The following is a 26,572-nucleotide window of genomic DNA, read 5'->3' as shown; positions in this document are numbered from 1 at the left end:
GAGAGATTTAACTGACGGCAAGTCCATGCCCTGCGCTGCCATGTGGGACAGTGGGATCAGATGCCCAATTCTGGTCTCTTCCTCCCCGGTCCAGCAGAAGCTGGATGCTCTGTGATACAGGACATAGAGGTTTACAGATGCCACCCTTCCAATTGTGCTGTGTTGCCCTGACGTTGCTCACTTTTTTAACTTCTTCCTTTCTCCATTGCAAGCTTCCCACTACTACAAGTACAAACAGCAGTTCATTTTCCCAGGTAAGTCATTTCAAAGTGATCATAATCAATTGCCGTAACGTAATCAGCTGGGACTTAAAGGGTGGGGAGGGGTTTTGGGTGTGTTCCTTCTAGAAATGAATAATATGAGGATGATTTGACTAAATTACTGAGGGTGAAATTCATACCCTGTGCAGAGGGTCTGCTTAAGACTCTCAGAATATGGCGGTGTGGGGGTGAATGGCACCTGTGCCTTGTGCTGGCTTTCTGCACAGGGGTGAGTTTCACCCTACAGCGAGTAAATTCACCCAAGAGTTTGCAGTGTTTTTCAAGTGGGCCGGTCTCTTCTGAGGCAGTCCTCAGGGCTAGGGTTTTCTGTGGGGAGGAGAAATGTAGTATTAGATGAGGAAAAGGAACGGGCGGGAAGCCCTGTTTGGAGGGTTTTCCCCTGCCCTGATTGAGGGCAGGTGGCAGGAGGTTTGGGAAGCCGTGAGGGTAAGAAACAGGTAGTTGTTTGATGGCTAAATCCATCCCTAGGTAGGTTTGTTTTTTGTGACTGTCAGCTGAGCTATTGAGCCTAGAGAAGAACATCGATGTGACGTTCAGCACACATGGCTGTAAGCCATGGCGTGGGAGGGAGGGGCGGGTCAGCCGCAGGATGCAAGGAGAAGCTTGCCAAGGGCAAGAAGTAGCTGTGGAAGCATCTGCTTCCTCTGGGTGTGACCGTGAAGGGTGAACTTCACATTAAACCAAGGCAGCCAGTGCCAGCCGGAGAAGCTCCTCATTGGCCTTCTTTACTGACTATAAGGTCCAGAGGAACTAGTAGAGTCTCTCAAGGTCTTTTGTCCATCCTCCAGGGGGTCTCCCTACCAGTCTAACACCAACTGCCTCTGTCAAACCCAGAAGTGGCCTGATTCTCCACTGCTTTGTTCCTTGTGGAGTCCCGGGTGCTTGTGCAAGGAAGTGCAAAGTGCTGAGGGATGTGGAGCACCCTGACGTAGTAGCTTTTTATCCCTGCTTTGCCCAGATGTCCAGCAGGTGCAGTGCTGTGGGAAAGTGGGCCTATAGGCCGCGCTCAGTGGGAGCCAGGATGTCGCCACTTCATCCCATAGTTTCTCTTTCGCGACAACCTCTCTTCCCTTTCTCCTCCCCTGCCATCCTTCTCCGCTTTCCCCGCCCTCTCCAGGGCCCTTCCCCTGCCTTCACCTGACTCACTTTGAAACAGAACTTCCTTTTCTCCTTCTCCCTCTTCCCTGAATCCTGGTCTCCTGTCGCTGGCTGGGCCTTCCCCTCTCAGAGGCAGTTCTTCCTCCCGCTGGTTGGTTGGTTGACGGATTGGAGGTGTCGCTGCTGAGGCAGTGCTGATGTCATAGAATCATAGACTATCAGGGTGGGAAGGGACCTCAGGAGGCCATCTCGTCCAACCCCCTGCTCAAAGCAGGACCCATCCCCAATCTTTGCCCCAGATCCCAAATGGCCCCCTCAAGGATTGAACTCACAACCCTGGGTTTAGCAGGCCAATGCTCAAACCACTGAGCTATCCCCCGATGTCAGCTTGGCCTTGGTTTGGGTGCAGCTCTGAGATGGGATAGAAGAGAGAAGTAGAGAGACTGGGCTTGATTCTCCTCTCTCTTACGCAGGTGTGATGCCACCTCGGGGAGTGAGAAGAGATTGTGGGCCAGGGACTTGGGGAAACCCCAGGAAATAATGGTTGTCGCCCTGCCAACAAACTTTCTAACTTGGAAACTAAACTCAGGGCAGCTCTGCTCTACCTACAGCATGTCTCCCTCTCTGTTTTCACACTCTGCTCTCCTTTGTTTTCAGATGTTGTGCCTGAGACACCTACCCGAGCACCTCAAGTTATCCTTCACCCAGTGAATTCTAATCCAATGTAAGTGGGTCTCTTGCCTTGTCTTTTTACTTCCTCTTCACTTCGTGGTCTTCACTCCCTTGCACCCTTGCTTTTGGACACCTGCTAGGGACACAAGCCCCTTCACTGGTTGTGTGACTGACAGCTGCCTGCTTGCTTTGTGCAAAGGTCATTCATGGAAGCGGCAAACCTGTTTATTTTGATAGGCAGACCTGTGCCGATGGATCCTGCTGTCCGACTAGGACCAGTATTCCAGGGGAATGGTCAGAATGATCACACTGGGGACAGGAGCTCTGTCAGTTGCCTGTGGATTAACAGCGCTAAGATGTGAAGATTGAGCTAAAGAGGCACATGGAGTACGCAGTCCCAGCCTCCCCTTCCATCCTGGCTCCCAGTCTCCTTGCCCGTCCAGTCCAGTCTCACCTTGTAATTTACTCCTGTCCCTCCCATGGTCTGGCTTTTGTTCCCTCTGCATTCGAATCAGGCAGCTTCCTCCACCACACTGCCTGGGGGCCGGCAGGGGGTTGCCTGCAATCTGTTCCAGTGCCCAGCCTGGAGCAGCAATTACAGGGAAAGTCGGGCTTCGCCCCTGTAGCCCTGGGATGGAGCGTGTTCAGTTGGTCTGTGGGGATGCGCAGTCTGGTCAGCACTAGGAGCTGTGAGAGACTTGAGCATGCTCAGTGAGGATGGGATCCTCAAAGATTTGAGGGGCTAAAAATCTAAGAAGTCTCTCCTGAGCATGTGCAAACTAACAGTTTTCCAAGGGCTTATAATTTGGCCAAATCGGGGTGTATTTTTGCAGAGATGGCAAAAGGCACATTCTTGACACAAAGGCCAGGCCAGCCTCCTGCCAGATTTCAAACTCCTATTTCAAAGCACAAGGACGTGAGAGCTGTTCAAAGAAAAGGGTGCAATTCTTTTTTCCCCTAGCCTCATTCTCAGAAACGGCTATACCGTTTTGTCTGAAATTAAATAAACAAACTCTCCGAAGCAGACGCCTATCATGGAAAACTTCATAAGAAAGGCATAGTGGGTCAGACCAAAGGTCCATCTAGCCCAGTATCCTGTCTTCCGATAGTGACTAACGCCAGGTGCTTCAGAGGGAATGAACAGAACGGGTAGTCATCAAGTGATCCACTTCAGCCACACAGTTAAAGTTTGGAAAAATTCTATGCAATTGAAAACAGGAAGCATTGGATAACCTTAATAAAAGCAGCACGCCCAGCTCCACCAATAATATTTGTTAAGATCCCTAAAGTTTGCATTAGGTGTCTAAACAGCTCCTGAAACTTGGTATATAATTGGCAGCTAGGAAAAGCTGTCCCCAGTGGCCTTTGTTTTTGCTTTTACTTGTGGCTGCTTTCCCTGTTTAGCTCAGTGTTCCGTAAGATCTTCCTGGCAAATCTGATCAGGGTTGCATTAGCAGCATCCAGCAGCGCTGTTAAATTTCAGGAGCTGTTGCCATTCCTTTTTATAAACTCCAGTTTTCGGGGATTATGTAACTCAGAAATTTAGCAGATAAGATCTCAGCCCAAACAGAAATGTAGTTTCTATCAGGATTGCCCACACTTTTCTGTTGGGGGGGCTAAAGAATTTCTTCTGTGTCCAAGTGAGGCCATCTGAATGACCCAGGCAGAGCTGGTGGTGGCCTGGCAAATAATGCCAGGATGGTTATTTGATAGCCTGTGTCTGAGTCAAAGTAGAGGTTAAAGTCCACTTTGCAACTCAAGCCAATGCAGGAGAAAGATGGAGATCTTACACCCAAATTCCCCTTGCTTCCTTCAAGCCTATTTAGACCTCGTGAGGTGGGTTGTACAGCTGTCACTCCTGCCTTCTGGTCCATAAATAAATACATTCACATCAGAGGTATGTTGTAGTAAAGTAAGCTCAGGAGTGTGGAGAAATTATAAAGCTTTGGGCCAGATTCTGATCTCACTTACACCAATGAAACTCTGAAGTAAGTGCATTGGCATCAGGGATGTTGCTCTGGATTTACCGCCAGAGTAGTTGAGAAGCACTGAATCGATGTGGAAAGCCGGCTGGAATCGATGCACTATTAGAAATACGTGGTATATTATTACTGGTATTGTTAAAAGCCAGGTGCGGAAACTGGCTTACCTGGCTGTATGGCAGGTGTAACAGATAGAACAATATGGTTGTGTGTTAGGCTGGTATTTGCTACCGTTTTCTGCCAGTTAAACTCTCAGGACTCTCCTCTCATTTATACTGGTTCTGTGCAACTATAACTCCATTGATGCCAGTGGAGTAACTCTAAATTTACATTGGCACATGACAGGGTGGTCAGTTCTTGTCTTAAAATTTTCCTCTGAAAGGTTTCCCCAGCACATTCAACACTTGAGACCCGATTCTCGTTGACACTTAAGACCCCTTTACTCTGCTCTGGCAAAATAGTCTAGGTATAAATGAGAAGTAGCCTCCAGAAATGTAAAATACCTAAAGTTGGAGCCAGAAGGACTGACCAAAGACTAGAGTGTGCAGAGAGGACGCAAAGCAGTCTCTTCACTGGAAGTAAACTGATTCAGCGGTCTGTGATAGAGGGACCTGGGGGATTTAACGGAGAGTATGTCTACGCTGGCAGAGTTACAGCCCTGGCAGTTACAGCGCCGATCAGAGAGCGCTGAAGGGACACCGCTGTTGTGTGGTCACGCTGTCAGCTGCCTGGGCAATAGCATGTTCACACTTGCAGCAGTATTCGGAGTGGTGCACTCTGGGCAGCTATCCCCCAGAGCATCTCTTTCTCTTCTGCCGCTAAGAGTTGTGGGAAGGTGAAGGGGGTCACGGGGCATCCTGGGTCCTATCCCAATGCCCCGTGATGCATTGCTTCGCATCCCAGCAATCCCTGTGCTTCCATCCACATTTGGTGCCATCTTTCAATGGTTTGTGTACTGCGTGCTCTGCCTGTTCGGTCTGCAGGCATGGATCCTGTGCTGTTGACCAATATGCTGCCCGCTCTCACAAACACATGACGAGTGGCAGTGGAGTTATTCCTTAAACCACAAAGGCAAGAGGAGTGCTACATTGATCTCCCCACGTGCAGTAGGTATGACACGAGATTGCTTGTGGCATTTGCAGAGGCGCTGACCACAGTGGAACGCCGCTGTTGGGCTCAGGAAACCAGCACTGAGCGGTGGGATCACATCGTGATGCACGTCTGGGATGACGAGCAGTGGCTGCAGAACTTTCAAATGAGGAAAGCCACATTCATGGGACTGTGTGTTTGAGCTCGCCCCAGCCCTGTGGTACAAGGACATGAGAGTGAGAGCTGACCTGCCATTGGAGAAGCACATGGCGATTGCACTGTGGAAGCTGGCTACTCCAGACTGCTACCGATCGGTCGCTATCCAGTTCGGAGTGGGGAAAGTCAACTGTTGGACTCGTGTTGACGGAAGTGTGCAAGGCCATTAATCTCATCCTACTCTGAAAGACCGTGATTAATAAGAATTTTTGTTATAACCTGGGGATGCATCACTTGGAAGTAACAGAGGAGGAGAAGGACCTCAGAGTATTGGTTGATAACAGGATGACTAGGAGCTGCCAATGTGATATGGCCGTGAAAAAAGCTAATGCGGTCTTTGGATGCAACAGGCGAGATATTTCCAGTAATAAGGAGGTGTTACTACTCTTATACAAGGCACTGGTGAGACCTCATCTGGAATATTGTGCACAGTTCTGGTCTCCCATGTTTAAGAAAGATGAATTCAAACTGGAATAGGTACAGAGAAGGGTTACTAGGATGATCCGAGGAATGGAAAACCTGACTTATGAAAGGAGACTCAAAGAGCTCGGCTTGTTTAGCCTAACCAAAAGAAGGCTGAGGGGAGATATGATTGCTCTCTATAAATATATCAGAGGGATAAATACCACGGAGGGAGAAGAATTATTTAAGCTCAGTGCCAATGTGGACACAAGAACAAATGGCTATAAACTGGCCATCAGGAAGTTTAGACTTGAAATTAGACTAAGGTTTTTAACCATCAGAGGAGTGAAGTTCTGGAACAGGCTTCCAAGGGAAGCAGTGGGGGAAAAAGACATATCTGGCTTCAAGACTAAGCTTGATAAGTTTATGGAAGTGATGATATGATGGGATAGCCTAATTTTGGCAATTAATTGATCTTTGACTATTAGCGGTAGATATGCTCGAAGGCCTGTGATGGGATGTCAGATCTGGTGGGACCTGAGTTGTTACAGAGAATTCTTTCCTTGGTCTCTGGCGGGTGAGTTTTGCCCACGGGCTCAGGGTTTAGTGATCACCATATTTGGGGTCGGGAAGGAACTTTCCTGCAGGGCAGATTGGCAGAGGCCCTGGGACTTTTTTGCCTTCCTCTGCAGCGTGGGGCCCGGGTCACTTGCTGGAGGATTCTCTGCACCTCAAAGTCTTTAAACCACGATTTGAGGACTTCAGTAGCTCAGACATAGGTCAGAGGCTCGTTACAGGAGTGGGTGGATGAGATTCTTTGGCCTGTGTTGTGCAGGAGGTAAGACTAGACTATCATAATGGTCCCTTCTGACCTTAAAGTCTATGAGTCTATGACCCTGGGCAATGTGTGTGACATTGTGGATGGCTTTGCACAAATGGGCTTCCCTAACTGCAGAGAGGCGATGATGGCATGCATATTCCAATTCTGGCATCAGACCACCTAGCCACTAAGTACATTAATTGGAAGGGATATTTCTCAATGGTTCTCCAGGCACTTGTGGATCACCGTGGGCGTTTCACGGACTTTAACGCAGGCTGGTCCGGAAAGGTGCATCTTTTGGAACGCTGGTCTGTTCAGGAAGCTGCCAGCAGGGACTTTCTTCACAGACCAGAATATCACTGTAGGGGAAGTCAAAATGCCCATTGTGATCCTGGGAGACCCTGCCTGCCCCTTAATGAAGCCATACACGGGGCACCTTGACACCAGCAAGGGGTGGTTCAACAACAGGCAGGGCAAGTGCAGAATGATTGTTGAGTGTGCTTTTGGCTGTTTAAAGTCCCGCTGGTGCTGCCTATATGGGAATCTGGACCTGGTCAATGACAATACTCTGATGCTTATAGCCATGTGCCGTATGCTCCATAATATTTGTGAAGGAAAGTGTGAAAGCTTCACTGAGGGCTGAACCACTGAAGCTCAGCACCTGGAAGCTGAATTTGAACAGCCAGAGACCAGGGCTATTAGAGGGGTGCAGCATAGGGCCATAAGGATCAGGGATGTCGTGAGGCAGCAATTTGAAGCGGAAAGCCACTAATATTTGTTGCTGTGCTCGGGAGTGCAGTGCTTGTAATGCTAGGAGGTGATTGTGATTGGTGCAGATGATGCACTATGAAGGTGTAAGAATATTGCCTGTTGTTTTGCAGGGCTCTGCTTGCTTTCAATGAATGGAATAAAGATTGCTTTCAAACCAACACAATTATTTTATTAAAAAACAGCAACCGGAGGAGTAGGACAAACAAAAAATACACATCAGCACTGAGGGGGATGGAGGAAGGGAGGGTCCGGGATGGTTAAAGATTTGTGTATGTCCAGGTATCCTATCCAACCTTGTCCTTTGGAGTACAGTGCAGTGGATAAACTGCTAAACTGCTAAAGTGCAGGGGGACGGGTGTTGAGTGCAGCGGGTCCTGGGAGTCTGCAGGGCTGGACTCCGATGGGGCAGGAGCAGAATGCAACAGGTACAGAGTGGAGCCAGGAGGTTGATAGGAGTGTGTTGGCGGTGTCTGGGGGGCACATGGGAAAGTTTTGCGACAGCGGCTGCAGGGGAGGGCGGGCGCGGAGCTGCTCGGTTTGCAGTGCTTGTAGTGCCTGGAGCATGTCCCCTTGGCGCTCCTTAACGTTTAAGAGCCGCTCTGTGGCTTCATTCTGGCATGCTGCGTTCTCCTTTCGGTCCCTCTTCTCGCTGTCCCGCCACTCCTTCAATTCTTGTTTTTTGGCCGCGAAGTGCATCATGACATCACACAGAAAGTCCTCATTAGTTCTTCGTGGCCGCTTTCTAATTCTGCCCAGTGATAACAAAGAGGGAGGCTGGGCTCCCAAGGTCATATCTGAGAAGCCAAAATGCAACATTTTACAGAAGCCGTATTGTTTGCAGCACACAGACCACTGATTTAAAACACAGCCACTATTCACACACCTGTCACTAACTGGCTGACCCCAGGCAAGCACACGTGAGCCATAAGACCCCCAAAATGGTGAGTAACCGCAGGGGAAATCAGTGTTCCAGGACCGTACTGTTCACTGGGCACGTGGCTCTTGGAGAGCCGGCACCGTGTGTGCGGGGCTTTATAATCATTACTGTCCCCACATTTTCCACAGGCTGTGTTCATTATGGAAGCTATCTCGTTGCTGAGGGTGAGCACGGAATCAAGGGAGGGTCTTCTCCAGGACTGCGGCTTCTGCCCTGGCCCTTATGCGGCTTGCCTGTGTGCAGCGATGGTCCCCCCTCCTAGTGATGGCAGAGTGGTGAGGGAAAGTTACCCTTCATGGGGCAAGAAACAAAGCAGCTCTGCTAAAGAACCTGCGGCAGCGGCTTGCCCAGTATCTCAGCGAGAGTTTCCTGGAGATCTCTGAGGCAGATTCCCGTGACGTGAGGGAGTCAATCCACACCCTGTTCCACCGCTCAGACTAGGCATGTGGTGGTACATCCATCATCCAGACACAAGCCTGCTTTCTGCAACCCTCCTGCCCCTGACAACTCGCTTCAGCGATTCCCAAAGTCGAAGCCACTTACCAGGGCCCTCCTCTCCTGTTTGCGCTTCTCCAAGCTCTGACGGCAGGGACTGGCTAGCCTCCTCTGGGGTAGAGAAGAGCTCCTGGCTGCATGAATCTCTGACCTCTGAGTCATCCTCTGCCTTTGGGTCCCCCTCCCCATCCTTGTTCAAGGTTTCTCCTCCTGGCTCGGTCCACTCTCGACTGGCACGCGAGCCACCGAAGTATCCACAGGGAACATTCGCAGTGGAGCAGGGGTCGCCACCGAGTATTGCGTGCAGCTCTCTGTAGAACCGGCAGCTTGTGGTCGCAGCACCGGAGCGGCGGTTTGCCTCCCGCGCTCTTCAGCTCCTTCACTTTGACCCTACGTTGCAGTGTGTCCCTGTCATGGCCCCTTTCTGTCCTGCATCGTGAAATCTGTCCGTAGGTATCATCATTCCTACGGCTGGAGCGCAGCTGGGACTGGACAGCCTCCTCTCCACAAATGCTGATGAGGTCCAGCAGCTCGGCATTGCTCCAAGCAGGGGATCGCCTGGTGTGTGGAGCAGGCATGGTCATCAGGAAAGATGCGCTGAGACCACTGCATGCATCATCGAGGAAACAGGAAGGGAACGTTCAAAATTCCCAAGGAATTTAAGGGATGGGGATGACGATTGGTCACTTGAGGGCAGGGCAGTAGAGTTCAAACCGATGATGAGAGAGGCGAGAACAGGCATTGTGGGACACCTCCCGGAGGCCAGTTGCAGCACTGTAATCGACCAGGGTGCAGAAAGCTCTAAGCCTCTCGTCGGGGTGGTGTTTTTACAGCGCTGCAGCTGCTCCATTTCTGCGCGCTAAGTGGCTTGGCAGTGTGCACACCTTGGGAGTTACACTGCAGGAAGCTGCTTTACGGCGCAGAAACTTGCCAGTGTAGACAAGGCCTGACAGTAACATACAAGTGTAAGATTGAATCAGCAGCTGCATATAATTCAGCTTAAACCAAGCAGTGCATAACAGCGGTTTGCAGAAACAAATATTTTCATGGTCTCTGATACTCTAATAGCAGTTACACTAAGGAGGACAGGCAGGGCTATGGCATGTGAATGCCCATGGGGCCTGGGCTAGGCTAACCAAGCCCTTGCTTTCCTGCTCTCACCAACCATCTCCGTTGTATCTACTTTCAGTACTGTCATCCTTTAGTACTACCAACGATCCACACTGTTACTGCTAATACTGCTTTGTGAATTCCTTACTGTGAATCCTTATTTATTGCTACTGACACTGTGGTAGTAACCTAGGCATGCACCACGATCCCAGTGCACTAGGTGCCGTCCAAACACAGAACAAAAATACCACCCCCTGCCCCAAAGGGCTTCCAGTCTCATACAATACTGTTCCTGGGCAAGACCCCAAGGCTCCTAATCAGTGTTTTGGTCTGTCCTTCTTCAGGCAAACTCCCTCAAGTCAACAGGAGTTCCCTGGTGTAAGGACAGAGTAAAACCTCACCAAGGACCACAGGATATGGCTTAATAGTTAGTTGGCAGCACCTGGGACTCTTACGTGCTCCAGTCCTGCAAGCAGTAACGTGTGTGAGGACCTTTACTCGCCTCAGTGGTTCTGGTAGCTCTGTGGGCTACTCCCGTGAGTATAGGCTGGCCTTTGCAAGACCAGGGCCCTACGGAGCAAACATCATTAAGGATGTCAGACTCGCAGCCTATCCGAGGCACCATAGTGACATCATAATTACGTCCAGCACTGTAAAGGCGATCTCTGTTTCCAAGCCCTGCTTACCAGGTGCAATGGAGAGCTAGTATCCAAGCTGTATAGGAAGTCTCTACAATCCTCCCTTTTTGGTGACCCAGAAGTTCTAAAATTATGACAGTCAAAAAAAAAATTCCTCTTTTCTCTTATGCCAAAGAGATGGGCTCACCTGTGTCTTCATCTCCCAGTACATGTGCTAGAGAGAACTATGCACTTTCCTGCCTTCCTAGGACAGGGGCATCCTTTGGTTCTCAGCCCCTTTTGTTATATTAATTGGTGATGGGTTCAAGCCACAGAACTGGGGTTGGAACTTTCTTAACTGGAGGGCGGGGGGTGGTGGTAATTGGGACAGGGGTAGGAGAGGGGCCCGTTCAGATCTGTCTCTGAAATTAGCATGTCAGCAAGGCATGTAGAAAGCCCGAGATTCCTGCACGCTGTTTTCTTTTGTCTTGCGAGAGGCTGAGCTGGAGGGAAGCTGGAGCTTACGGCCATGTCCTGGGGCTGCTGTGCAGTGTCGGGGCACAGAACGTAGGGAACGTTCCTTGCACGTGGTGTCATATTAACTTGTTTTGTTTTTAACAGCCTTGAAGGAAATCCATTGCTTCAAATTGAAGTGGAGCCAACGTCTGAGGTAAGAGACATGCGATGCTACCGCAGGCTTTTCATTTCCTTTGGAGAATGAAAGGAAAACTTTACGACCTGAACTCTGTTAAAACAAGACCCTGCCGCGGCCTAATGTTTTGGCATCTTGCCCCCTTTATGATCTATAGCTCTTCTCAGAGACAATTATATGGAGCTGGCTGGCCTCGGCATTGTGCTTTGGTCCATTGACCATTCTATTCTATACATCTCAGAGTCCATTGCACTGAAGCTGGCATAAAATTTGCATCTCCACTGTGAGCTGGCCTGCAATTGCATTAATGGATGGATCAGATTCTACTCCCACTTATGCTGGTTTTAGCGGAATTACAGCAGTGGGAACAAACAGAGAACCAGGTTGGAGGGAGAATTGCCTCCTTGCTATCCCCAGTAGCTCAGTGGGAGGCAGGGTATACGGGGGTCAACACAGACTTTTAAGCTTTTCATAACAGATACCAGAATGGTAGGTCTCTGCTCAGACCAGGTGCAGAGCATAGATCTAACAGGCACGTTTGAAAAACCATCCTAAGGCTCGAAGTGATTGTGGAGCACAGGTTCCACTGACTTTCAATGTTACGTGTGCTCTGAAGTCACTTAGGCACTTCTAAAAGTCCCATCCTGAAAGCAAAAGGGCCTTATTCTCGGCTCAGTTGCATGTATGCATGTTGCATTTATGCCCATGTAACTCCATTCACTTCTATGATGCTACATCAGTGCAACAGAGCAGATGATCAGACCTCAAATGTGTCACAGTAACATCAGAAATTAGTAAAATAACATAGATACATTCTGGCCTCAATCTCTCTAGTTTTCCCTGGTATTTGTAAATCCTTGAATTTGTCTGTCTGTTATAGATCACTACAATACCTGAGTGCCTTCCACCTAAAAGCAACTACAGTAGCAAAGTCCCTTCATGGCTACCTTCAAGTCAATCTGTCCATCACAGTAATGTGTGTATCTGCCAGAGGGTACTGAATGCAGTGAAAAATTATTTGAATTAATTAACAATGAACAATGGCAAAATTCACCCATGAATCATATTTGATCATCTCAAGTATCTGTCTCTCCTGATAGTAAAAAGAACAGGAGGACTTGTGGCACCTTAGAGACTAACAAATTTATTAGAGCACAAGCTTTCATGAGCTACAGCCCACTTCATCGGATGCATTCAGTGGAAAATACAGTGGGGAGATTTATATACACAGAGAACATGAAACAATGGGTATTACCATACACACTGTAAGGAGAGTGATCAGGTAAGGTGAGCTATTACCAGCAGGAAGGGCAGGGGGGCCCCTTTTGTAGTGATAATCAAGGTGGGCCATTTCCAGCAGTTGACAAGAACGTCTGACGAACAGCGAGGGGGTGTATTGGGGGGGGGGGGAATAAACATGGGGAAATAGTGTGTGTCTGTCTGATCGTCTACTTACTGTTCTTCCGAGGGATTTTTTTTCATATGGTCCAAATTCTGCTCTTGTTTACCCTGTTGAAGGCAGTTTGCACCAGTATTAACAAGAGCAGAAGTTTGGCCAATAATATATTTATATTTCAGTATAGTCTGTATAGGAATACCTGTATTTCGTGTGTGGGTGTAGGGGATTAGCCTCTCAAATTTACACAAAACTTGCTAAGACATCTTATAAAGAAAGAAACTCAGGATAGTTCTGAGAGAGTTTCAATCTGCAATTACTCTGCAGTAATCGTGGGGAATCTTAGCGAGGCGAGGCTGAGCTTTGCAGGCTCCAGTGCTGGTGTTGGAAAAGATATCCAAGAAAGTACGCTGTTGCATTTCAACCTCTTGCTTTGAGCGTTTGCCACTGTGCAAGTTTCCATGGAGACTCACTGCAAACAAATGTTTCATTTCCCCTTTCCAGTGCCCCAAAGCACAATCTGGCTAGGTCCAGACAGTCGCTCGCGAGCTTTCTGGTGCTCTCCACGTGAACCTGGTAGCTTTCTCTCCATGTCGGAAGGAGTGCTAGAGACTGGAGCTCTGGCAGGTTTTCATACAATCCAGCTTTCCTGGGCTCTGCTTGTGTCCCCTATTAATGCTAATCCCCAAGCCCCTCACTCTCAAGCAGCCTCCAAGAAGCGCTGGTACAACACTAGCTAATCCCCTTCTCGGCAGAGACCTGGCACCTCCTCTCCGAGTTCCCCTGCCATCTGGTTAATAGACTGCCTTGATGTTGTGGTGTCTTCCAAATCCTCCATCTGCCACCTAACCAGAGAAGGAGGAAGAATCGGGGGAGGGGAGAGGTGGGGATTAGGGCATACCCAGGATGTGGCTTTGAGCATGCCTGGGTTCTTAGAAACACATGTTCTGGCAAAAAGCAATCCTGGAAGGCAGCTTGTGGCCAGGATGGTTGCATCGCTGGGAGCTGCTCCACCTGGTTTAGTGGGTGTTCATTGGCAAGTAGTGGAAACACATGTTCCTGCTCCCTACATGCACAGAGGCTGTGAGAATGATGCTGGCTGACCCCACTCAGGTAAGCCACCCCGTTTGTCTCCCCACAGAACGAGGAGGGGAATGACGAGGCCGAAGAGTCTGAGGATGACTTCGAGGAGATGAACCTCTCCCTCCTCTCCGCTCGCCACTTCCCACGCAAGGCCAGCCAGACCAGCATCTTCCTCCAGGAGTGGGACATCCCCTTCGAGCAGCTGGAGATCGGAGAGCTGATCGGCAAAGGCCGCTTCGGCCAGGTGTTCCATGGTCGCTGGCATGGCGAGGTGGCCATACGCCTCATCGACATCGAGAGGGACAACGAGGACCAGCTGAAGGCCTTCAAGCGGGAGGTGATGGCCTACAGGCAGACGCGGCACGAGAACGTGGTGCTGTTCATGGGGGCCTGCATGAGCCCTCCCCACCTCGCCATCATCACTAGGTAAGCCGCGGGCTCTGCCACCAAACTGGGCAGCTGTCACTAATCCATTAAAGAACATGCGGGGCAGGCCATCAAAGCTATGCAGTAGCCCACGCAGTCCTAGTGAGGGCCTGGGATATGTTGGCCCTATAATACAGGGCATGGCCTTCTCCTGGCTGAGCTGCAGGAGATAATGCTTTGGCACACCGGAGAGAGGCCTGGGCTTTTGGAACCTGTATATGTGGCTGTGATATCTGAGATTAGAGGATCTGGAGGCTCTAGCATCTTCTGGGACACGTGCTTCTCTTCTTGAGGAACCAAAGATCTAGGGATCAGTCCTGCCTGCATTGGAGTTGATGGCTAAACTCTGGCTGATGTAATTGAAAGCAAGGAGCCAGCCACTGGTATGTTACAGCTGTCTGTAGGTTCCTCTTTGGACCTCCTTGGACAACTGAACTGCCCAGTATAGACTATGCTGATTAGTACCTTGTAAAGGCTTCTGAATTTGGTCATGAGCGAGAAGTGCTGTTGGCTTGAACTAGGAGGGACGTCACACGCTTTGGGTGTGAATGGCAGCGTAGACCTCTAAATGCAATTGATGGAATTGCTGTGCTATCCGCTTGTCCTGTGTGTGAAGCCAAGTGATGACAGTTTCTGAAAACTAGCATATGAATGGTGCCTCTCTGCTGGAATTAGGGCTAATTATGTAAGCCAGCTGACTATGTGGTGGTTTGCCACTGTGTAAGGACAACAGACTGCCCTCCGGTTCCACAGATAACTTGGTGCTTTGCTGGTGTTGTGAAATATTCTCAAGCATCTGATTTCAAGGTTCTGCTGGATTTGAAGGTCACCCGCACCCCCATGGGTGTGGTGACCTTCACCACAGCTTTTAATAGTGAACATGGCAGAATTTCCTGGTCCATCTCCTGAGGACCATGCCTCAGGAGGGTATGGCAGGGCCCAAACTAATTACAATGAAAGCTAGCAAATACTGTGTATCTGGGTTCCCCTATAATGCTGTGCGAGCCATCACAGAAAGGGTCCAACTTAGAAACGGAAAATAATCACCCTATAATATTTAACCAATATTTACATGGTCAATGGTCAAGTTATGACATGGGTGGGTAGTTACACAATTATTGATGCTCAGACTGGATTAGTTTCTTCACCCTAGCAGAGAGGCAGGCGGTAGCCAGTCTCTATACAATAATAATACATTTATATAGCACTTTACATGTTCAAGGCACCGTACAGACATTAACCAATGAATCCTCACAATGTCCCCAAGAAATAGGTCTGTACACATTGTTCCCATGTAGCAGATGGGAGAACTGAGGCATGGAGGTGAAGTAATGTGCACAAGGCCACGCAACAAGTCAGTAGCAGAGTCCGGATTAGAACTCAGGACCTCCTGACTCATAACCCTGTGCTCATTCCCCCAGATCTCCCTGCCTACAGCTGCAAAAAAACCCCCCAAATAAATAAAAAAAGAGGGCACAAGAATGTATGCACCTGTTAGAGGCACCTGCTAGAAGGGATTCTGCCTTTGAAAACCTGGTCCAAGTTGACCACTTTCCTCTCCTAACCCTTACTCAGTGGTCACCAAATCTCACTGTGCAATACGATTAAATAATTTATCTTCTTATTGGATGGCTTCCCTCATGTGACAAGCTCCACAAGGCTGCTCTGTTAGCAGGAAGCACTCGGGGCTTCGGCATCAAATCTTTCCACAGACTAAATTATCATTGAAAAGTTCCTGCAAGGTGAGGCTACATTTCCAGACTTCTCTTGGCAGAATTTCAAAACCCCAGATTACGCGCTGACATTGGAAAGCTTCACAGAGCCATTAGCCTTGAAATATTTCCTCATCCCTTTCCCGATCTCCCTTGAAATGGCCCCTTCCCAGATTGATTGATCCCAGTTCAATTGAATAATCAGGCCCTGGGGAGAAGGGATTCTTGCTGGCTCATTTTGTGTGCTGTACCTAATGTAATGCTAGGAGAGGCAGACACCATACCACGTGTCCAGCACTACTGTTATCAATTGCTGCTCTTGCTCTGTTTAGTTAAGTTGTCGTTTGCCTCAGCGTTCTGTCTTTCTAAAACATGGTCTTTCAGGTGGCTTGAGTATTTCGAGAGGAAGAGAAGAATTTTTCAGGGCAATCCGAAGAGCGGGGGTGGAACAACTGGAGCAGGGTACGATGGAGAGGGAAAACTTTGAGTGAATATTGGGTATAGTTTCTTCAAAGTGAGACTTTGGACTCCTCTCCCAAGGGAAGTGTTCAGAGCCCGATTGCTTGGGACACCACAGATTAAACAACATACTGTAGGGAACAGTCCCACACTGGCCCTTGGGGGATAGTTTAGATCTCAATTTGATCCTAGAGAGGCCTCCAGTTCTGGATGCTAAGGAGGAGACTCAGGCCTGGATGTCTCCCACCTGGAGTTGTCACTGTGGGTTGCTGATCTTTGCAACCCTTGGTGATGCTGGATGTGTGCAGCAAGCCAGCCCCAAGGCCATGCAGCACTTATGGCCCAGTGGATCCCCTCAAAATAGGGCTGATGGAGGACTGACGCAATGCCTAGTCCTTCGGCTGGCACTCTGCACAGGGGGGACTTACCTGCAATGCAGCACTCGCTTTGAAGGCAGAGGGGCAGCTCGAAGGAGCATGTCCTGCCGTTCAAGGTACAGAGGGTTGCAGAAACAGAAAAAGCCCCAGAAGTTGTTGACATCTCTAATTTAGTTTGGGGGACGTGTCTCTTTCCCCAGTGGCAAGTGATGAAAGCAGGGTTGGGTTAATCTGCAGATGGTATTAAAAATCATCTTTGGCACATGAAAAGTAAATGCCTTTATTTTTGCCTGGAATAATCCTCATAAACCCTGGCAGTGAAGTTAAACTGGATTTCAGCTCTCTGACCTGTAAGCAAGTACTCAGTCAAAAATTAAAAACCCATGTTGATCCATTTCTGTAGTGTCCAAAGCCATGCTGGCGTGTTACTTTGTATGGAATTGGCCCTTCCAATCACTGGTGGACGTGGCCTGTGTCTGTTCTCCCTTTGATACGAATACTGTTGAATGAAATCCTTTGGATGCGTATTTGCACAGCATTTAGATTCCATTTAATATCAGGACTCATGTAATATTTTTCTAGCTACAAAACATTTTCTGTCCTAATGCCTTTTTATATAATCCCAGCGAGGTGCCGGTTTTGACATCTTGACAAAATAAATATGTGCACTGTGGTTGCCTGATGCATTAATATTGGGTCTGGAGAGCTTTCGGATCTGCTTTTTCCCCGGTGTTTTTAAGGTCAAAGTACAGCTTTATTGGGTTGCCCTAAATAGAGCTCATGTCCCTCGTGTGCCAGCACTGGACTTCTGGAACTGACTTTACTCTGTGTACAAACGAGGCTGAATTGGTTTGTATGGTTGGTACCATTGGTTTGTACGGTTATTTTTAAAATTACAGCTGCTTGTAATGGTGCTGGATGGTAGAGTGCTCCAGCACCCTTGTGCTATGTGCTCTGTAAATGTCCTTTATTATGACTGGGCTGGATAGTTTGGGAAGGTGCAGGGGGCCGGGGGAGAAGATGATTTGCAGATGAATCTCAGTGAATTTTCATTCAAATCCTAGATTTAATCATATTTGTAACACAACCATTATTTCCTCCATTGTTTCCAGACTTCTCATAGAATCTCAGGGTTGGAAGGGACCTCAGGAGGTCATCTAGTCCAACCCCCTGCTCAAAGCAGGACCAATCCCCAGTTTTTGCCCCAGATCCCTAAATGGCCCCCTTCTCTGTTCTCCGGCCCGTTCCTCTCCATATTGGGTCCCTCTCCAGGCTCTGGATGGGGGCTTAGGGGCGCCCTGGCTGTGGAATCAGTGGCATCACATGACACAAGAGTGGGGCTTGTTAAGGAATGAATCTAAATGACCAAGGGCGGTCACAAAGCTTGGGAGAACAGGCTTTCATCCGCAAGCTCCTGATGCTTCAGCCCTTGCTGTCTGAGTGCCGCTCCCCATGGCTTCATGCAGACATGGGGAAGGGCAGGGGTGGATCTGAGTCTCAAGGGACACTTGCAAGGGCTGGAGCAGTTGCTCTTGATGGGTTCAGTCGGAGAGGAAAGCTCTGTGTCGTTGCCAGGGCATTTCTGTTCACCCTGCCTCCTGTATGGGTCTGGACAGAAGGTTTGGTGGTCCATGGCATCAAATGGCGCAGAGAGGCCCAGACAGATTAGTCAATAGGTTGGAGGAGATCATCCACGGGGGGATCAGTGCTGTTCAACCTCATTCCCTGGCTTGAGGCCGCATTGGGCAGGATCCAGGACATGGAGAGCAGAGAGGTGACACTGAAGAGTATTTATAACTAACTTCTCAGCTAGCTTTGAGGGGAGCCTTTGTAGGAGCTTTCTGCTTTACCCTGTGCTCCTGCCGCAGGGCATGCATTGCGGGGGCGGGTGCCTACCCGCATTACCTGCATGTGCATTGCGGCGGTGGGTGCATACGTGCATTTCTTGCTTGTGCATGGCGGGGGTCGGGGCCTATGTGTATTCCCTGCATGTATTTTGACTCCTAGCCCCTAAAAAGGAAACTAGTGTCAATGGGAAAACACTTCATCTAATAAAGTAACTGATCCAATCAGAACCATTGTTTTTAGTCCTGGACTCATTAATATAAGCAGGTGACTGTGTTGTGTAGCCTAAATCTGCCTTTCCCCAGTCCTGTTTGGATTAGGTTTAGGGCAGGTATCATCCTTAATAGCAACATAATATTTGTGATCTCTGTGCAGGAGATTTACCCTTCATAGGCAAAGAGACAAGGTTTTATTTCTTCTTTTAACAGGCTTACCTAGAAGCAAATAAAGTTCTTACTGTGGCCTTCAGGGAGCGAGGAGACAGCATTCAGGAAGGGATTGAGGCACAGTGCTGGGCTCAGGGGATGTCAGTTTGATGGCTTACTTACCATTTGGGGCTCATTAAAGATAAAATCAGTTGAAAAATTCTGAATGTCCTTACCTGATTCCCACATCTAAGCAGCCTGGTGGTGCCCGGCGGGGTAGTGTTTGCAGGGATATGCAGAACTTCAGGGCACAGGCTGTACAGATGCACCGCTGACCAGGCCGTTAAAAGTCCGGTCGGCAGCGCAGTGGGGCTAAGGCAGGCTCCTTGCCTGCTGTGGCACTGCACCGCTCCCAGAAGCAGTGACATATCCCATCTCTGGCTCCTACGTGTAGGGGCAGCCAGGAGGTGCCACATGGTGCCCTCCCCCACCCCCACCCCCTGCAAGTGCTGGTTCTGCAGCTCCCATTGGCTGGAACCACGGCCAATGGGAACTGCCAGGGCGGTGCCTGCGGCGGGGCAGCGTGCAGAGCTGCCTGGCCATGCCTGGCCCCACTCCAGAGTCTGCACCCGCCCCGCACTCCAACCTCCTGCCCCAGGCTAGAGCTCCCTGCCACACTCTGAACCCTTCAGTCTCATCCCAGAGCCCCCTCCTGCAACCCGGAGCCTGACCCCCTGCACCCCAACCCCCTGCCCCAGCCTGGAGCCTTCTCCCGCACCCTGAACTCCTCATTTGTGGCCCCACCCCCTAACCTGCACCGCCAGCCCAGAGCCCATACCCCCTCCCGCACCCCAACCCCCTGAGCCAGCCCGGTGCAAACGACTCAGTTCTGTGCTTTAGCTTCTAGACCGGGGTAGTCAATAGATGGATCGTGGGCCAAATCCAGACCTCCAGACGTTTCTGAAAGGACCCTGAAATCTTATTTACTTCTTATTATAATTGTCGTTTTTTTATGATTTTTCTCTGAAGTCTGGACCTTGACTATACTTTGACCAAGAGATTTGGACTTTGAGAAAAAGTAATTGGCTATTCCTATTCTAGACTATCCTACTTCTCTCTCTGTTTCCTGAAATGTCTCTGAATATAACTGGTCTAACAAGGCAGCACTATTACCCATATAGGAAAGGAATTATACTCGGTTGTTTCATGGCACCAGCATTTGGATTTGACACCTCTCAGGAGCAATGTGGTGGTAATTCCTACGAGAGTTTCCATCAGAGCTGCTAATAGATTTTCCCGGAGGTAATGAACAGTGTGGACATTTAACATTCATCTTAATTTGACATCAGCAAGAATGAGTGGGAGTGGGAGTGTCCTGAGTACTGCATAATAGATGGTGTGAAACCACAAAAGAGAAACAGCATCAAACTCCTCAGCCCTGTGGAACTGAAGGATTTTTTAAAAAAAATCTTTATACTGCAGATGAGAAATTCCAAGTTCCTTTTGCAGGCTTTGAAAGAGAGAGCCTGCACCATGAAATCCTTAATGCAACCGCACCACAAATACACAGAACATTCGCTAGGAATGTCTAGTGGTGAGACTGGGGTGTAGGATGGGAGAGAGGTGCTGGCCATTGGGGTCCTGCTGAACTCTGCCACTGACCTCCATGGGTGACCTCAGGCAAGTCACTTGACTTCCCCCACTCCTCCATGTGTCAGCACTTACCCATCCCACAAGGGGGTTGCGAATCCTGATTGATGGGTTTCCAGTGCTTGGAGGTCTTTAAAAGGGCAAGGCATCAGTATTTGATGATGGTAATGACACTGTATTGGCTCCAGCCCTCACTGAAGGAGGGAGGGTCGCAGGAGTTACAGAGCTGCAGGACAGAGTTTTAGGCTCTTCTAGTCAGAAAGAGGAGATGTGAATATTTACTGTTCCCTCTTCATTCTGTGTCTCATTAAGCTTTGACCAGAAAACTATGGGGAAATATTCATGCTCACTGAAGCCTTTTTAAGAATCTAACGATATCCCCAGCTTTGCAAACTGCTGGCAGGAGGGAACAAGCCTTTGAGCAGTTGATCTTTTATGAAGAAAATATGAGATTTGGGCCAGAGTTTGCTGAGCACTTCGAACTCCCATTGGCTTGTGTGGGAGCTGACGGTGTTTAGCACGATTGAGAACAAGTCCACTTGTAGTTAGGAGCCAGCTCTAGGCACCTGGGTTTGAACCTTTTGACCTTAGACTCTTCAGGCCTACATACCGGTGTACATCCAGAACTGCTCCAGATTTACAGCGGAGTAACGGAGAGCAGAACTGACTGCTGCTTGTGTTTCTGTCAGAGACTGCATGGCATGAGGAAGCAAAAGGTGGTGTATCCTGATTCATAGTCCAGGAGCACCCACAATGGGCGAGGAAGACGCAAGAGAGCACTGAAGAGCAATAACAAGTAAACCTGAAAATACAAAATGATATAAGAAGCATTTACAAAAGCAGACCCATGCACTTTGGTTGTAGGTTGAACATGCTTAGAAGCATGTGACCTGTGAATTGGATTTTGAAAGTAACTTTTTAAACAACCCTCATATTCCAGAATCCACTCAAGGTGGTACCCAAAACCACAAAATACACACAAACATGGCACAGTATGGCAAACCCATGTCACAGGGGCTGGAACTGGGAATGCGGGGTGGGCTGCCGCCCCCCCCCCAGACTGGAAGTGGGTTCCATCATATCTAGGGTTTAGTTTGGTTCAATGGCTCTCAGCACCCCCACCATAAAAACTGTTCCAGTCCCCAAGCCCACACTGGAGTTTGTAAACAAGTTTTTCTCCTGGTCCCTGCAGTAATGCTGATTAAATAATCATAGAAGGAAGTGTAGTGTTTAAACAGTCAACATTTTGATGAAATATTAAACACAACCATTTTCCTTCGAGCAGGATGGAAGTGGGGTTACATTCTCTTACCCTGAGCTCCCATGCTAGCCTTGTCACTAAGGATGTCTCTCTTTGTAGAAAGATGGCAGTCAGCTGAGAAAAGCCAATCAGAATGAAGGATCTTACGCTCAGGTACTTCTTACTGTTTCTCAATTAATTATGGATGCCCCACAGAAATATCAGGAGACCCAGGCCTCCTTCTCATAGGTGACTTATCAAGTAAACCGCCAAAGATGAAAAGAGTATTTGCTATGATCTTCCCTCATGGCAACGCAAGCATGCTTTAATGACATGGAAATCATTATGCACCACTAATTAGCAGCCGGGATGGGAGGCTGAGTGATGGAAAGAAGATCCCATAAAGTATTTCAGTAGCATGTCATCTAACTTCCATGCACTGCATGGCTAGGTGGTAACCTTGATTTGGCTTTATTCTGAGGCCTGTCATCAAGAATCCCATCAGTCGGAGTCAATTAAAAAAAAATCATAGGGGATTTTTTCTGGCATTATGGGCATTAATCCTTTCTTCCCTAGGCTGGACTGTGTCTATGTAATATCAACCAACCAACCAATATTTTCACTTCCTAGCGCAGAGGTGGGCAAACTATGGCCCGCGGGCCACATCTGGACGGGGGGGGGGGGGGGGTTGGATAGGGGGTGGGGTCACTGTGGGTCCTGGGAGGGGGGGACAGGGAACAAGGAGTGGGGGGGTTGGATAGGGGGTGGGGTCCTGGGGGGCAGTTAGGGACGGGGGTCCTGGGAAGGGGTGGTCAGGGGACAAGGAGTTGGGGGTCCCGGGGAGCTGTCAGGGGCAGGGGGTCCCAAGAGGCGGCGGTCAGGGGACAAGGAGCAGGGGGGGTTGGATGGGTTGGGGGTTCTGAGGGGGGCAGTCGGGGAGCGGGAAGTGGGAGAGGGCGGATAGGGGGTTGGGGCCAGGCTGTTTCTGGAGACACAGCCTTCCCTACCCAGCCCTCCATACTGTTTCACAACCCCGATATGGCCCTCGGGCCAAAAAGTTTGCCCACCCCTGTCCTAGCAGGAGCAAAAAGTGTGGGCTTGTCCTTTAACTCAGGCTTTCCAGGATGGAAGCTTTGGGATTTCAGTAACAGTTCTGAGCAGCAGCGATGGTCCTATGGGATACTCTTGTGGAAGTGATTTAGGAAGAGCACTCCATCTTCTTTTACAGTATACAAGTAAAACTGGAGGAGATAGGCTAAATCGATTATATATTGCAAACCCGGTGCTTAGACTCCCTGCAACCTGAACTGCAAATCCCAATTTACACTGGGTACCAAGCAAGTTACTGTGGGGGGTTCGTCACACAAGACCTTTTATAAGTTGGGAGGGGGAGCAAGACTCTCCCTGCTATGAGACATTTCAGGTGCCATGTCTCCTCGTTTCCTGTACTATCGGAAGGTGCTCGTAGGGGTTTATTGCAGCGCCCTTGCTCCCCCAGTGCAACGCGTGCCCATTATTTGCTTGGCGGGTGCCTTGAATCCACCAGATGGCTGCATTTGAGTGGTGCTGCTTCCAGCCTAGCTTTGTGAAGCCCCCTGGAGAAGAGCTGTATCCGTAGGAAATCCTGACATGAACCAGTGCATCCCTAACCCACCACTGTTCCCTTCTGGGTTTATTCGTTTTTTTAAGCAGTGAAGAAAAACAGCGGCGCTTAATTAGCAGTCTGATGGTGTGCCCAGAGATGTCATCGTGAGGAGTTCAAACGCGCGGGAGACTTGTAAATCTCCAAGCTGGCTGGAGTCGCAGGGTCATCCTCCCCCAGGAAGTGTCTGCAAACTAGATGCCGCCTGGAAGCATTTTGAGGCTAAAGGTCAGGGGAGGGGGAAAGTATGAGGGTCCCATCACCAGCTTCTCTTGTCAAGACCCTGAGATTCCCTCCTCACCACATCTCTCTCACCCCCTCTTGAGACCCTAGCTCCATCTTGCCGGAGGGGGCAGATCTTCCCACACTTTCCTCCTTTGGAGCTGTCAGGGGCGCTCTCTGGTCGGCCGTAGGGGTCATTGGTGAGTGACGTGAAGCATTCTCTTCCCTCGATCAGCTGGGAGCATGGGCCCTTCAGAGCTCTCCCTTGCGTCAGCTTGGAGATGGCTGGGCTGTAACCCTGCATGGCAGTGCAGAGTGCTGCGTGGCCGCTGGACTCCTTCATAACCATCCCTCGTGCTGGGATTCAGCCGCCAGGGCAAGGGGAAGGAGCCACTTTCCTCTAGCGTGCCCTGCCGCTCTGGCTTCCTGTGGGGCTTGGTCCAGAAACAGCCCTTGTTTCCCGCTGGTTTCAGTTTTCCTAGAGTAGGCTGGGCTATAAAGCCGCTCTCAGCCTGTCCGTCATCTCACCCCTGGAGGAGCTCCTTGCAGGGAGCCCTTCCTCTCGCCACTGGGATGAATCGCAGCAGTTAGAGCTGGAGCCAGCCCTGTTTGCGCCTTTTATTCCCACCTCCCCAGGGGACGATGCCCGACTGCCTTTGCTAATGCTCGGTGCAGCCTAGCTTTCACAGTCCTCAGCAATGGGGCACCCACCACTCCCCTGCGGAGGGCGCTTTAAGAACTCTCGCTGTCGGGAAGACTTTGTTAGTCAAGCTCAAACTTTCCCTTACGCTGTGTTGTCCCCCAGTTCCTCCTCACGCTCTCCTGCACCACACCAAGTGCTCCATCCCCTGGCAGCCACTTCACCAAGGTCTCAGTAGGCAGGAGTCAGTCCCCCTCCCAGCCCCCGATCAGTTTTCGTTGCTCTTCTTGGAGCTGCCTCCCGTTAGGATGAATTGTCTGACTCTTCTCCACTGGTTTTGAGTCCTCTCCAGTTGTGTCTTCTCTCTTCGTTCAGATGCGCTTTCCTTCGCCACATCCCCCTGCAGTTTCTCCCCTTTCCTTCTTCATGGTCCCTGCTGCTCCACTCCGTTCCCCCCAGTGGGAACATACATTTCCCATCCGTCTAGAGCTCTCAGATGGCACTGGCCTCTCCTCTGATTGTCCCTTCCTGCAGCATCTCTTCTCTCTGATTGGCACACGCTAGCCTCCCCGTGTGGTTGACCAGCTACACAAAACAGCAGGGTGGAGATGGCTCAGGTGTGGAAAGCAGGAAGGCGTCAGTGTTCAATGTGCTGTGATACGCAAGCTGTAAGCTTGTCTCGCAAGGGGCATGGGCGGGGATTCTTCCTGACCCAGTTCCCTCAAGGCAAACACGATGTCGCGTGGGAGCTCTCGACAGAGACTTGAAACTCTCAGCTCTTCAGTGCCTCTGTCTGTGCCAAATCTGCTGACATTCACAATGTCTCATCATCTCTGCTTGTAAATCTTACTGCATAATGGGGGGGGGGGAGGAGGCGTATTTCACATATTTAGAAGGGGGGGGGGAATGTAGACGTCTATGGAACTCAATTACTCATTGCACAATTCAGAAGATCTTGTATTTCTTTCCAGCACGGGTACTTTGCAGGGTCAGCGTGTGATCATATTTGGAGATGAGGGATAAGTAAGGAGGGAGGGAGGAAGATATTCAAACCTGTAGCTGCTGTTTTGAGAGGGTCGGTTGCTCTGCTGCGTAGGTCATGTCTGCTCAGAGGTTTCTTCTGTATGTTTTTGTTACCTTTCCTTAATGCATAACAATATTTGTCCCCTGTGGTGCTTTCCTTCTGAGGATCTCAAAGGACTTTCCAAACCTATTCTCAGTAGCCCTGCAAGGTTAGAATCATAGAATATTTAGAGTTGGAAGAGACCTCAGGAGGTCATCTAGTCCAACCCCCTGCTCAAAGCAGGACCAACACCAACTAAATCATCCCAGCCAGGGCTTTGTCAAGCTGAGCCTGAAAAACCTCTAAGGATGGAGATTCCACCACCTCCCTAGGTAACCCAATCCAGTGCTTCACCACTGGGTAGGACTTGTCATTCCCACTTTACTGATGGGGAAACTGAGGCACAACCCAGTTGAGTAACTTTCCCAGAGTCACACAGTGAGTCAGGGACCGAATACATATGTTCTGGCTCTCTGGTCCTCGCTCTTCCTATGAGACTACGCCTCACGCCTTTCCCTCAGGCGAGTTCTCTTTGGAAGCCTGCCAAGGGACTGGCGTTTATTAAGATTTCCAGTGTGGGTAGATGGAGAGGTCAATGCGTCCCATCCATCCTTCCCCCTTCATGACTTGTGTCGATGTCAGTGAGCTGGAATGATAAGCTCTTTGCCCTCGGTAATCCCACTGCTTTCGGATGCCTCCATTATTTGGGTTTGGGCTACGGTCCCGCCCCAGACTTTAGCGCCTTTTCTCCTCTCGCTTTCTGCCCCGTCCCCGTCACCCCCGCTAGCGTTTCAAATAATGAAGTCCATAAATCACATAATAAATAGCTATTGACGTCCTGCCCTGGGCTGGATCATGATTGACTGACCCAGGGGAATACTGTTTTCCTCAATCAATAAGAGGCCATGAGGGAGAATACATCTTGATAATGACTGACAACAGGAAAGTCAATACGTGTATTAATATATACGTTAGGTGAGCATACATCTTCCAGTGAGAGACAGCCTGCAGGGCAGAGGGTAAGAAAAGTGACTGAAACATCCTAGCTGCTGTGGGGTGTGGGGTGTGGGGTGTGGGGTGTGTGGTGGTGGGGATGAATGGGGCCAGAGGAATTGCTGCTGGAGCAAAAGCATTCGGGCCTTCCAGAGCTGTGTCAGGAGGCAGTGATCTGCACAGAAAAGCAGCCCACGTGAGGCCACACCAACCTATCAGGGGAGCGATTTTTGGTCAGTGCCAGGAGAGTGCTTTGAGTTTAGCCAGCGTGTTTTGGTCTCATGGGACTTTCAGTGACTTTGTGTGGAAAGCAGCCA

At 49.7% G+C, this 26,572-nt stretch overlaps 1 protein-coding gene across 4 annotated transcripts in view; it reads left to right on the top strand.

The window, feature by feature from the left end:
* The window catches only part of KSR2 (kinase suppressor of ras 2), a 283,471-nt gene that overhangs the window by 184,813 nt on the left and 72,086 nt on the right, over positions 1 to 26,572 (top strand). For all 4 annotated transcript variants that reach the window (XM_073312611.1, XM_073312609.1, XM_073312612.1 and 1 more), the window contains 4 exons: positions 213 to 254; positions 2,037 to 2,103; positions 11,112 to 11,160; positions 13,680 to 14,047. In XM_073312611.1, coding sequence (XP_073168712.1) covers positions 213 to 254; positions 2,037 to 2,103; positions 11,112 to 11,160; positions 13,680 to 14,047 — 526 coding nt within the window. The remainder of the gene's footprint in view (positions 1 to 212; positions 255 to 2,036; positions 2,104 to 11,111; positions 11,161 to 13,679; positions 14,048 to 26,572) is intronic.

This window comes from Lepidochelys kempii, chromosome 15 (assembly GCF_965140265.1).
Source record: "Lepidochelys kempii isolate rLepKem1 chromosome 15, rLepKem1.hap2, whole genome shotgun sequence".
NCBI classification, from domain to species: Eukaryota; Metazoa; Chordata; order Testudines; family Cheloniidae; genus Lepidochelys; species Lepidochelys kempii.
The sequence above is the reverse complement of the archived record's forward strand: the minus strand, read 5'-3'. Positions and strand labels throughout refer to the sequence as shown.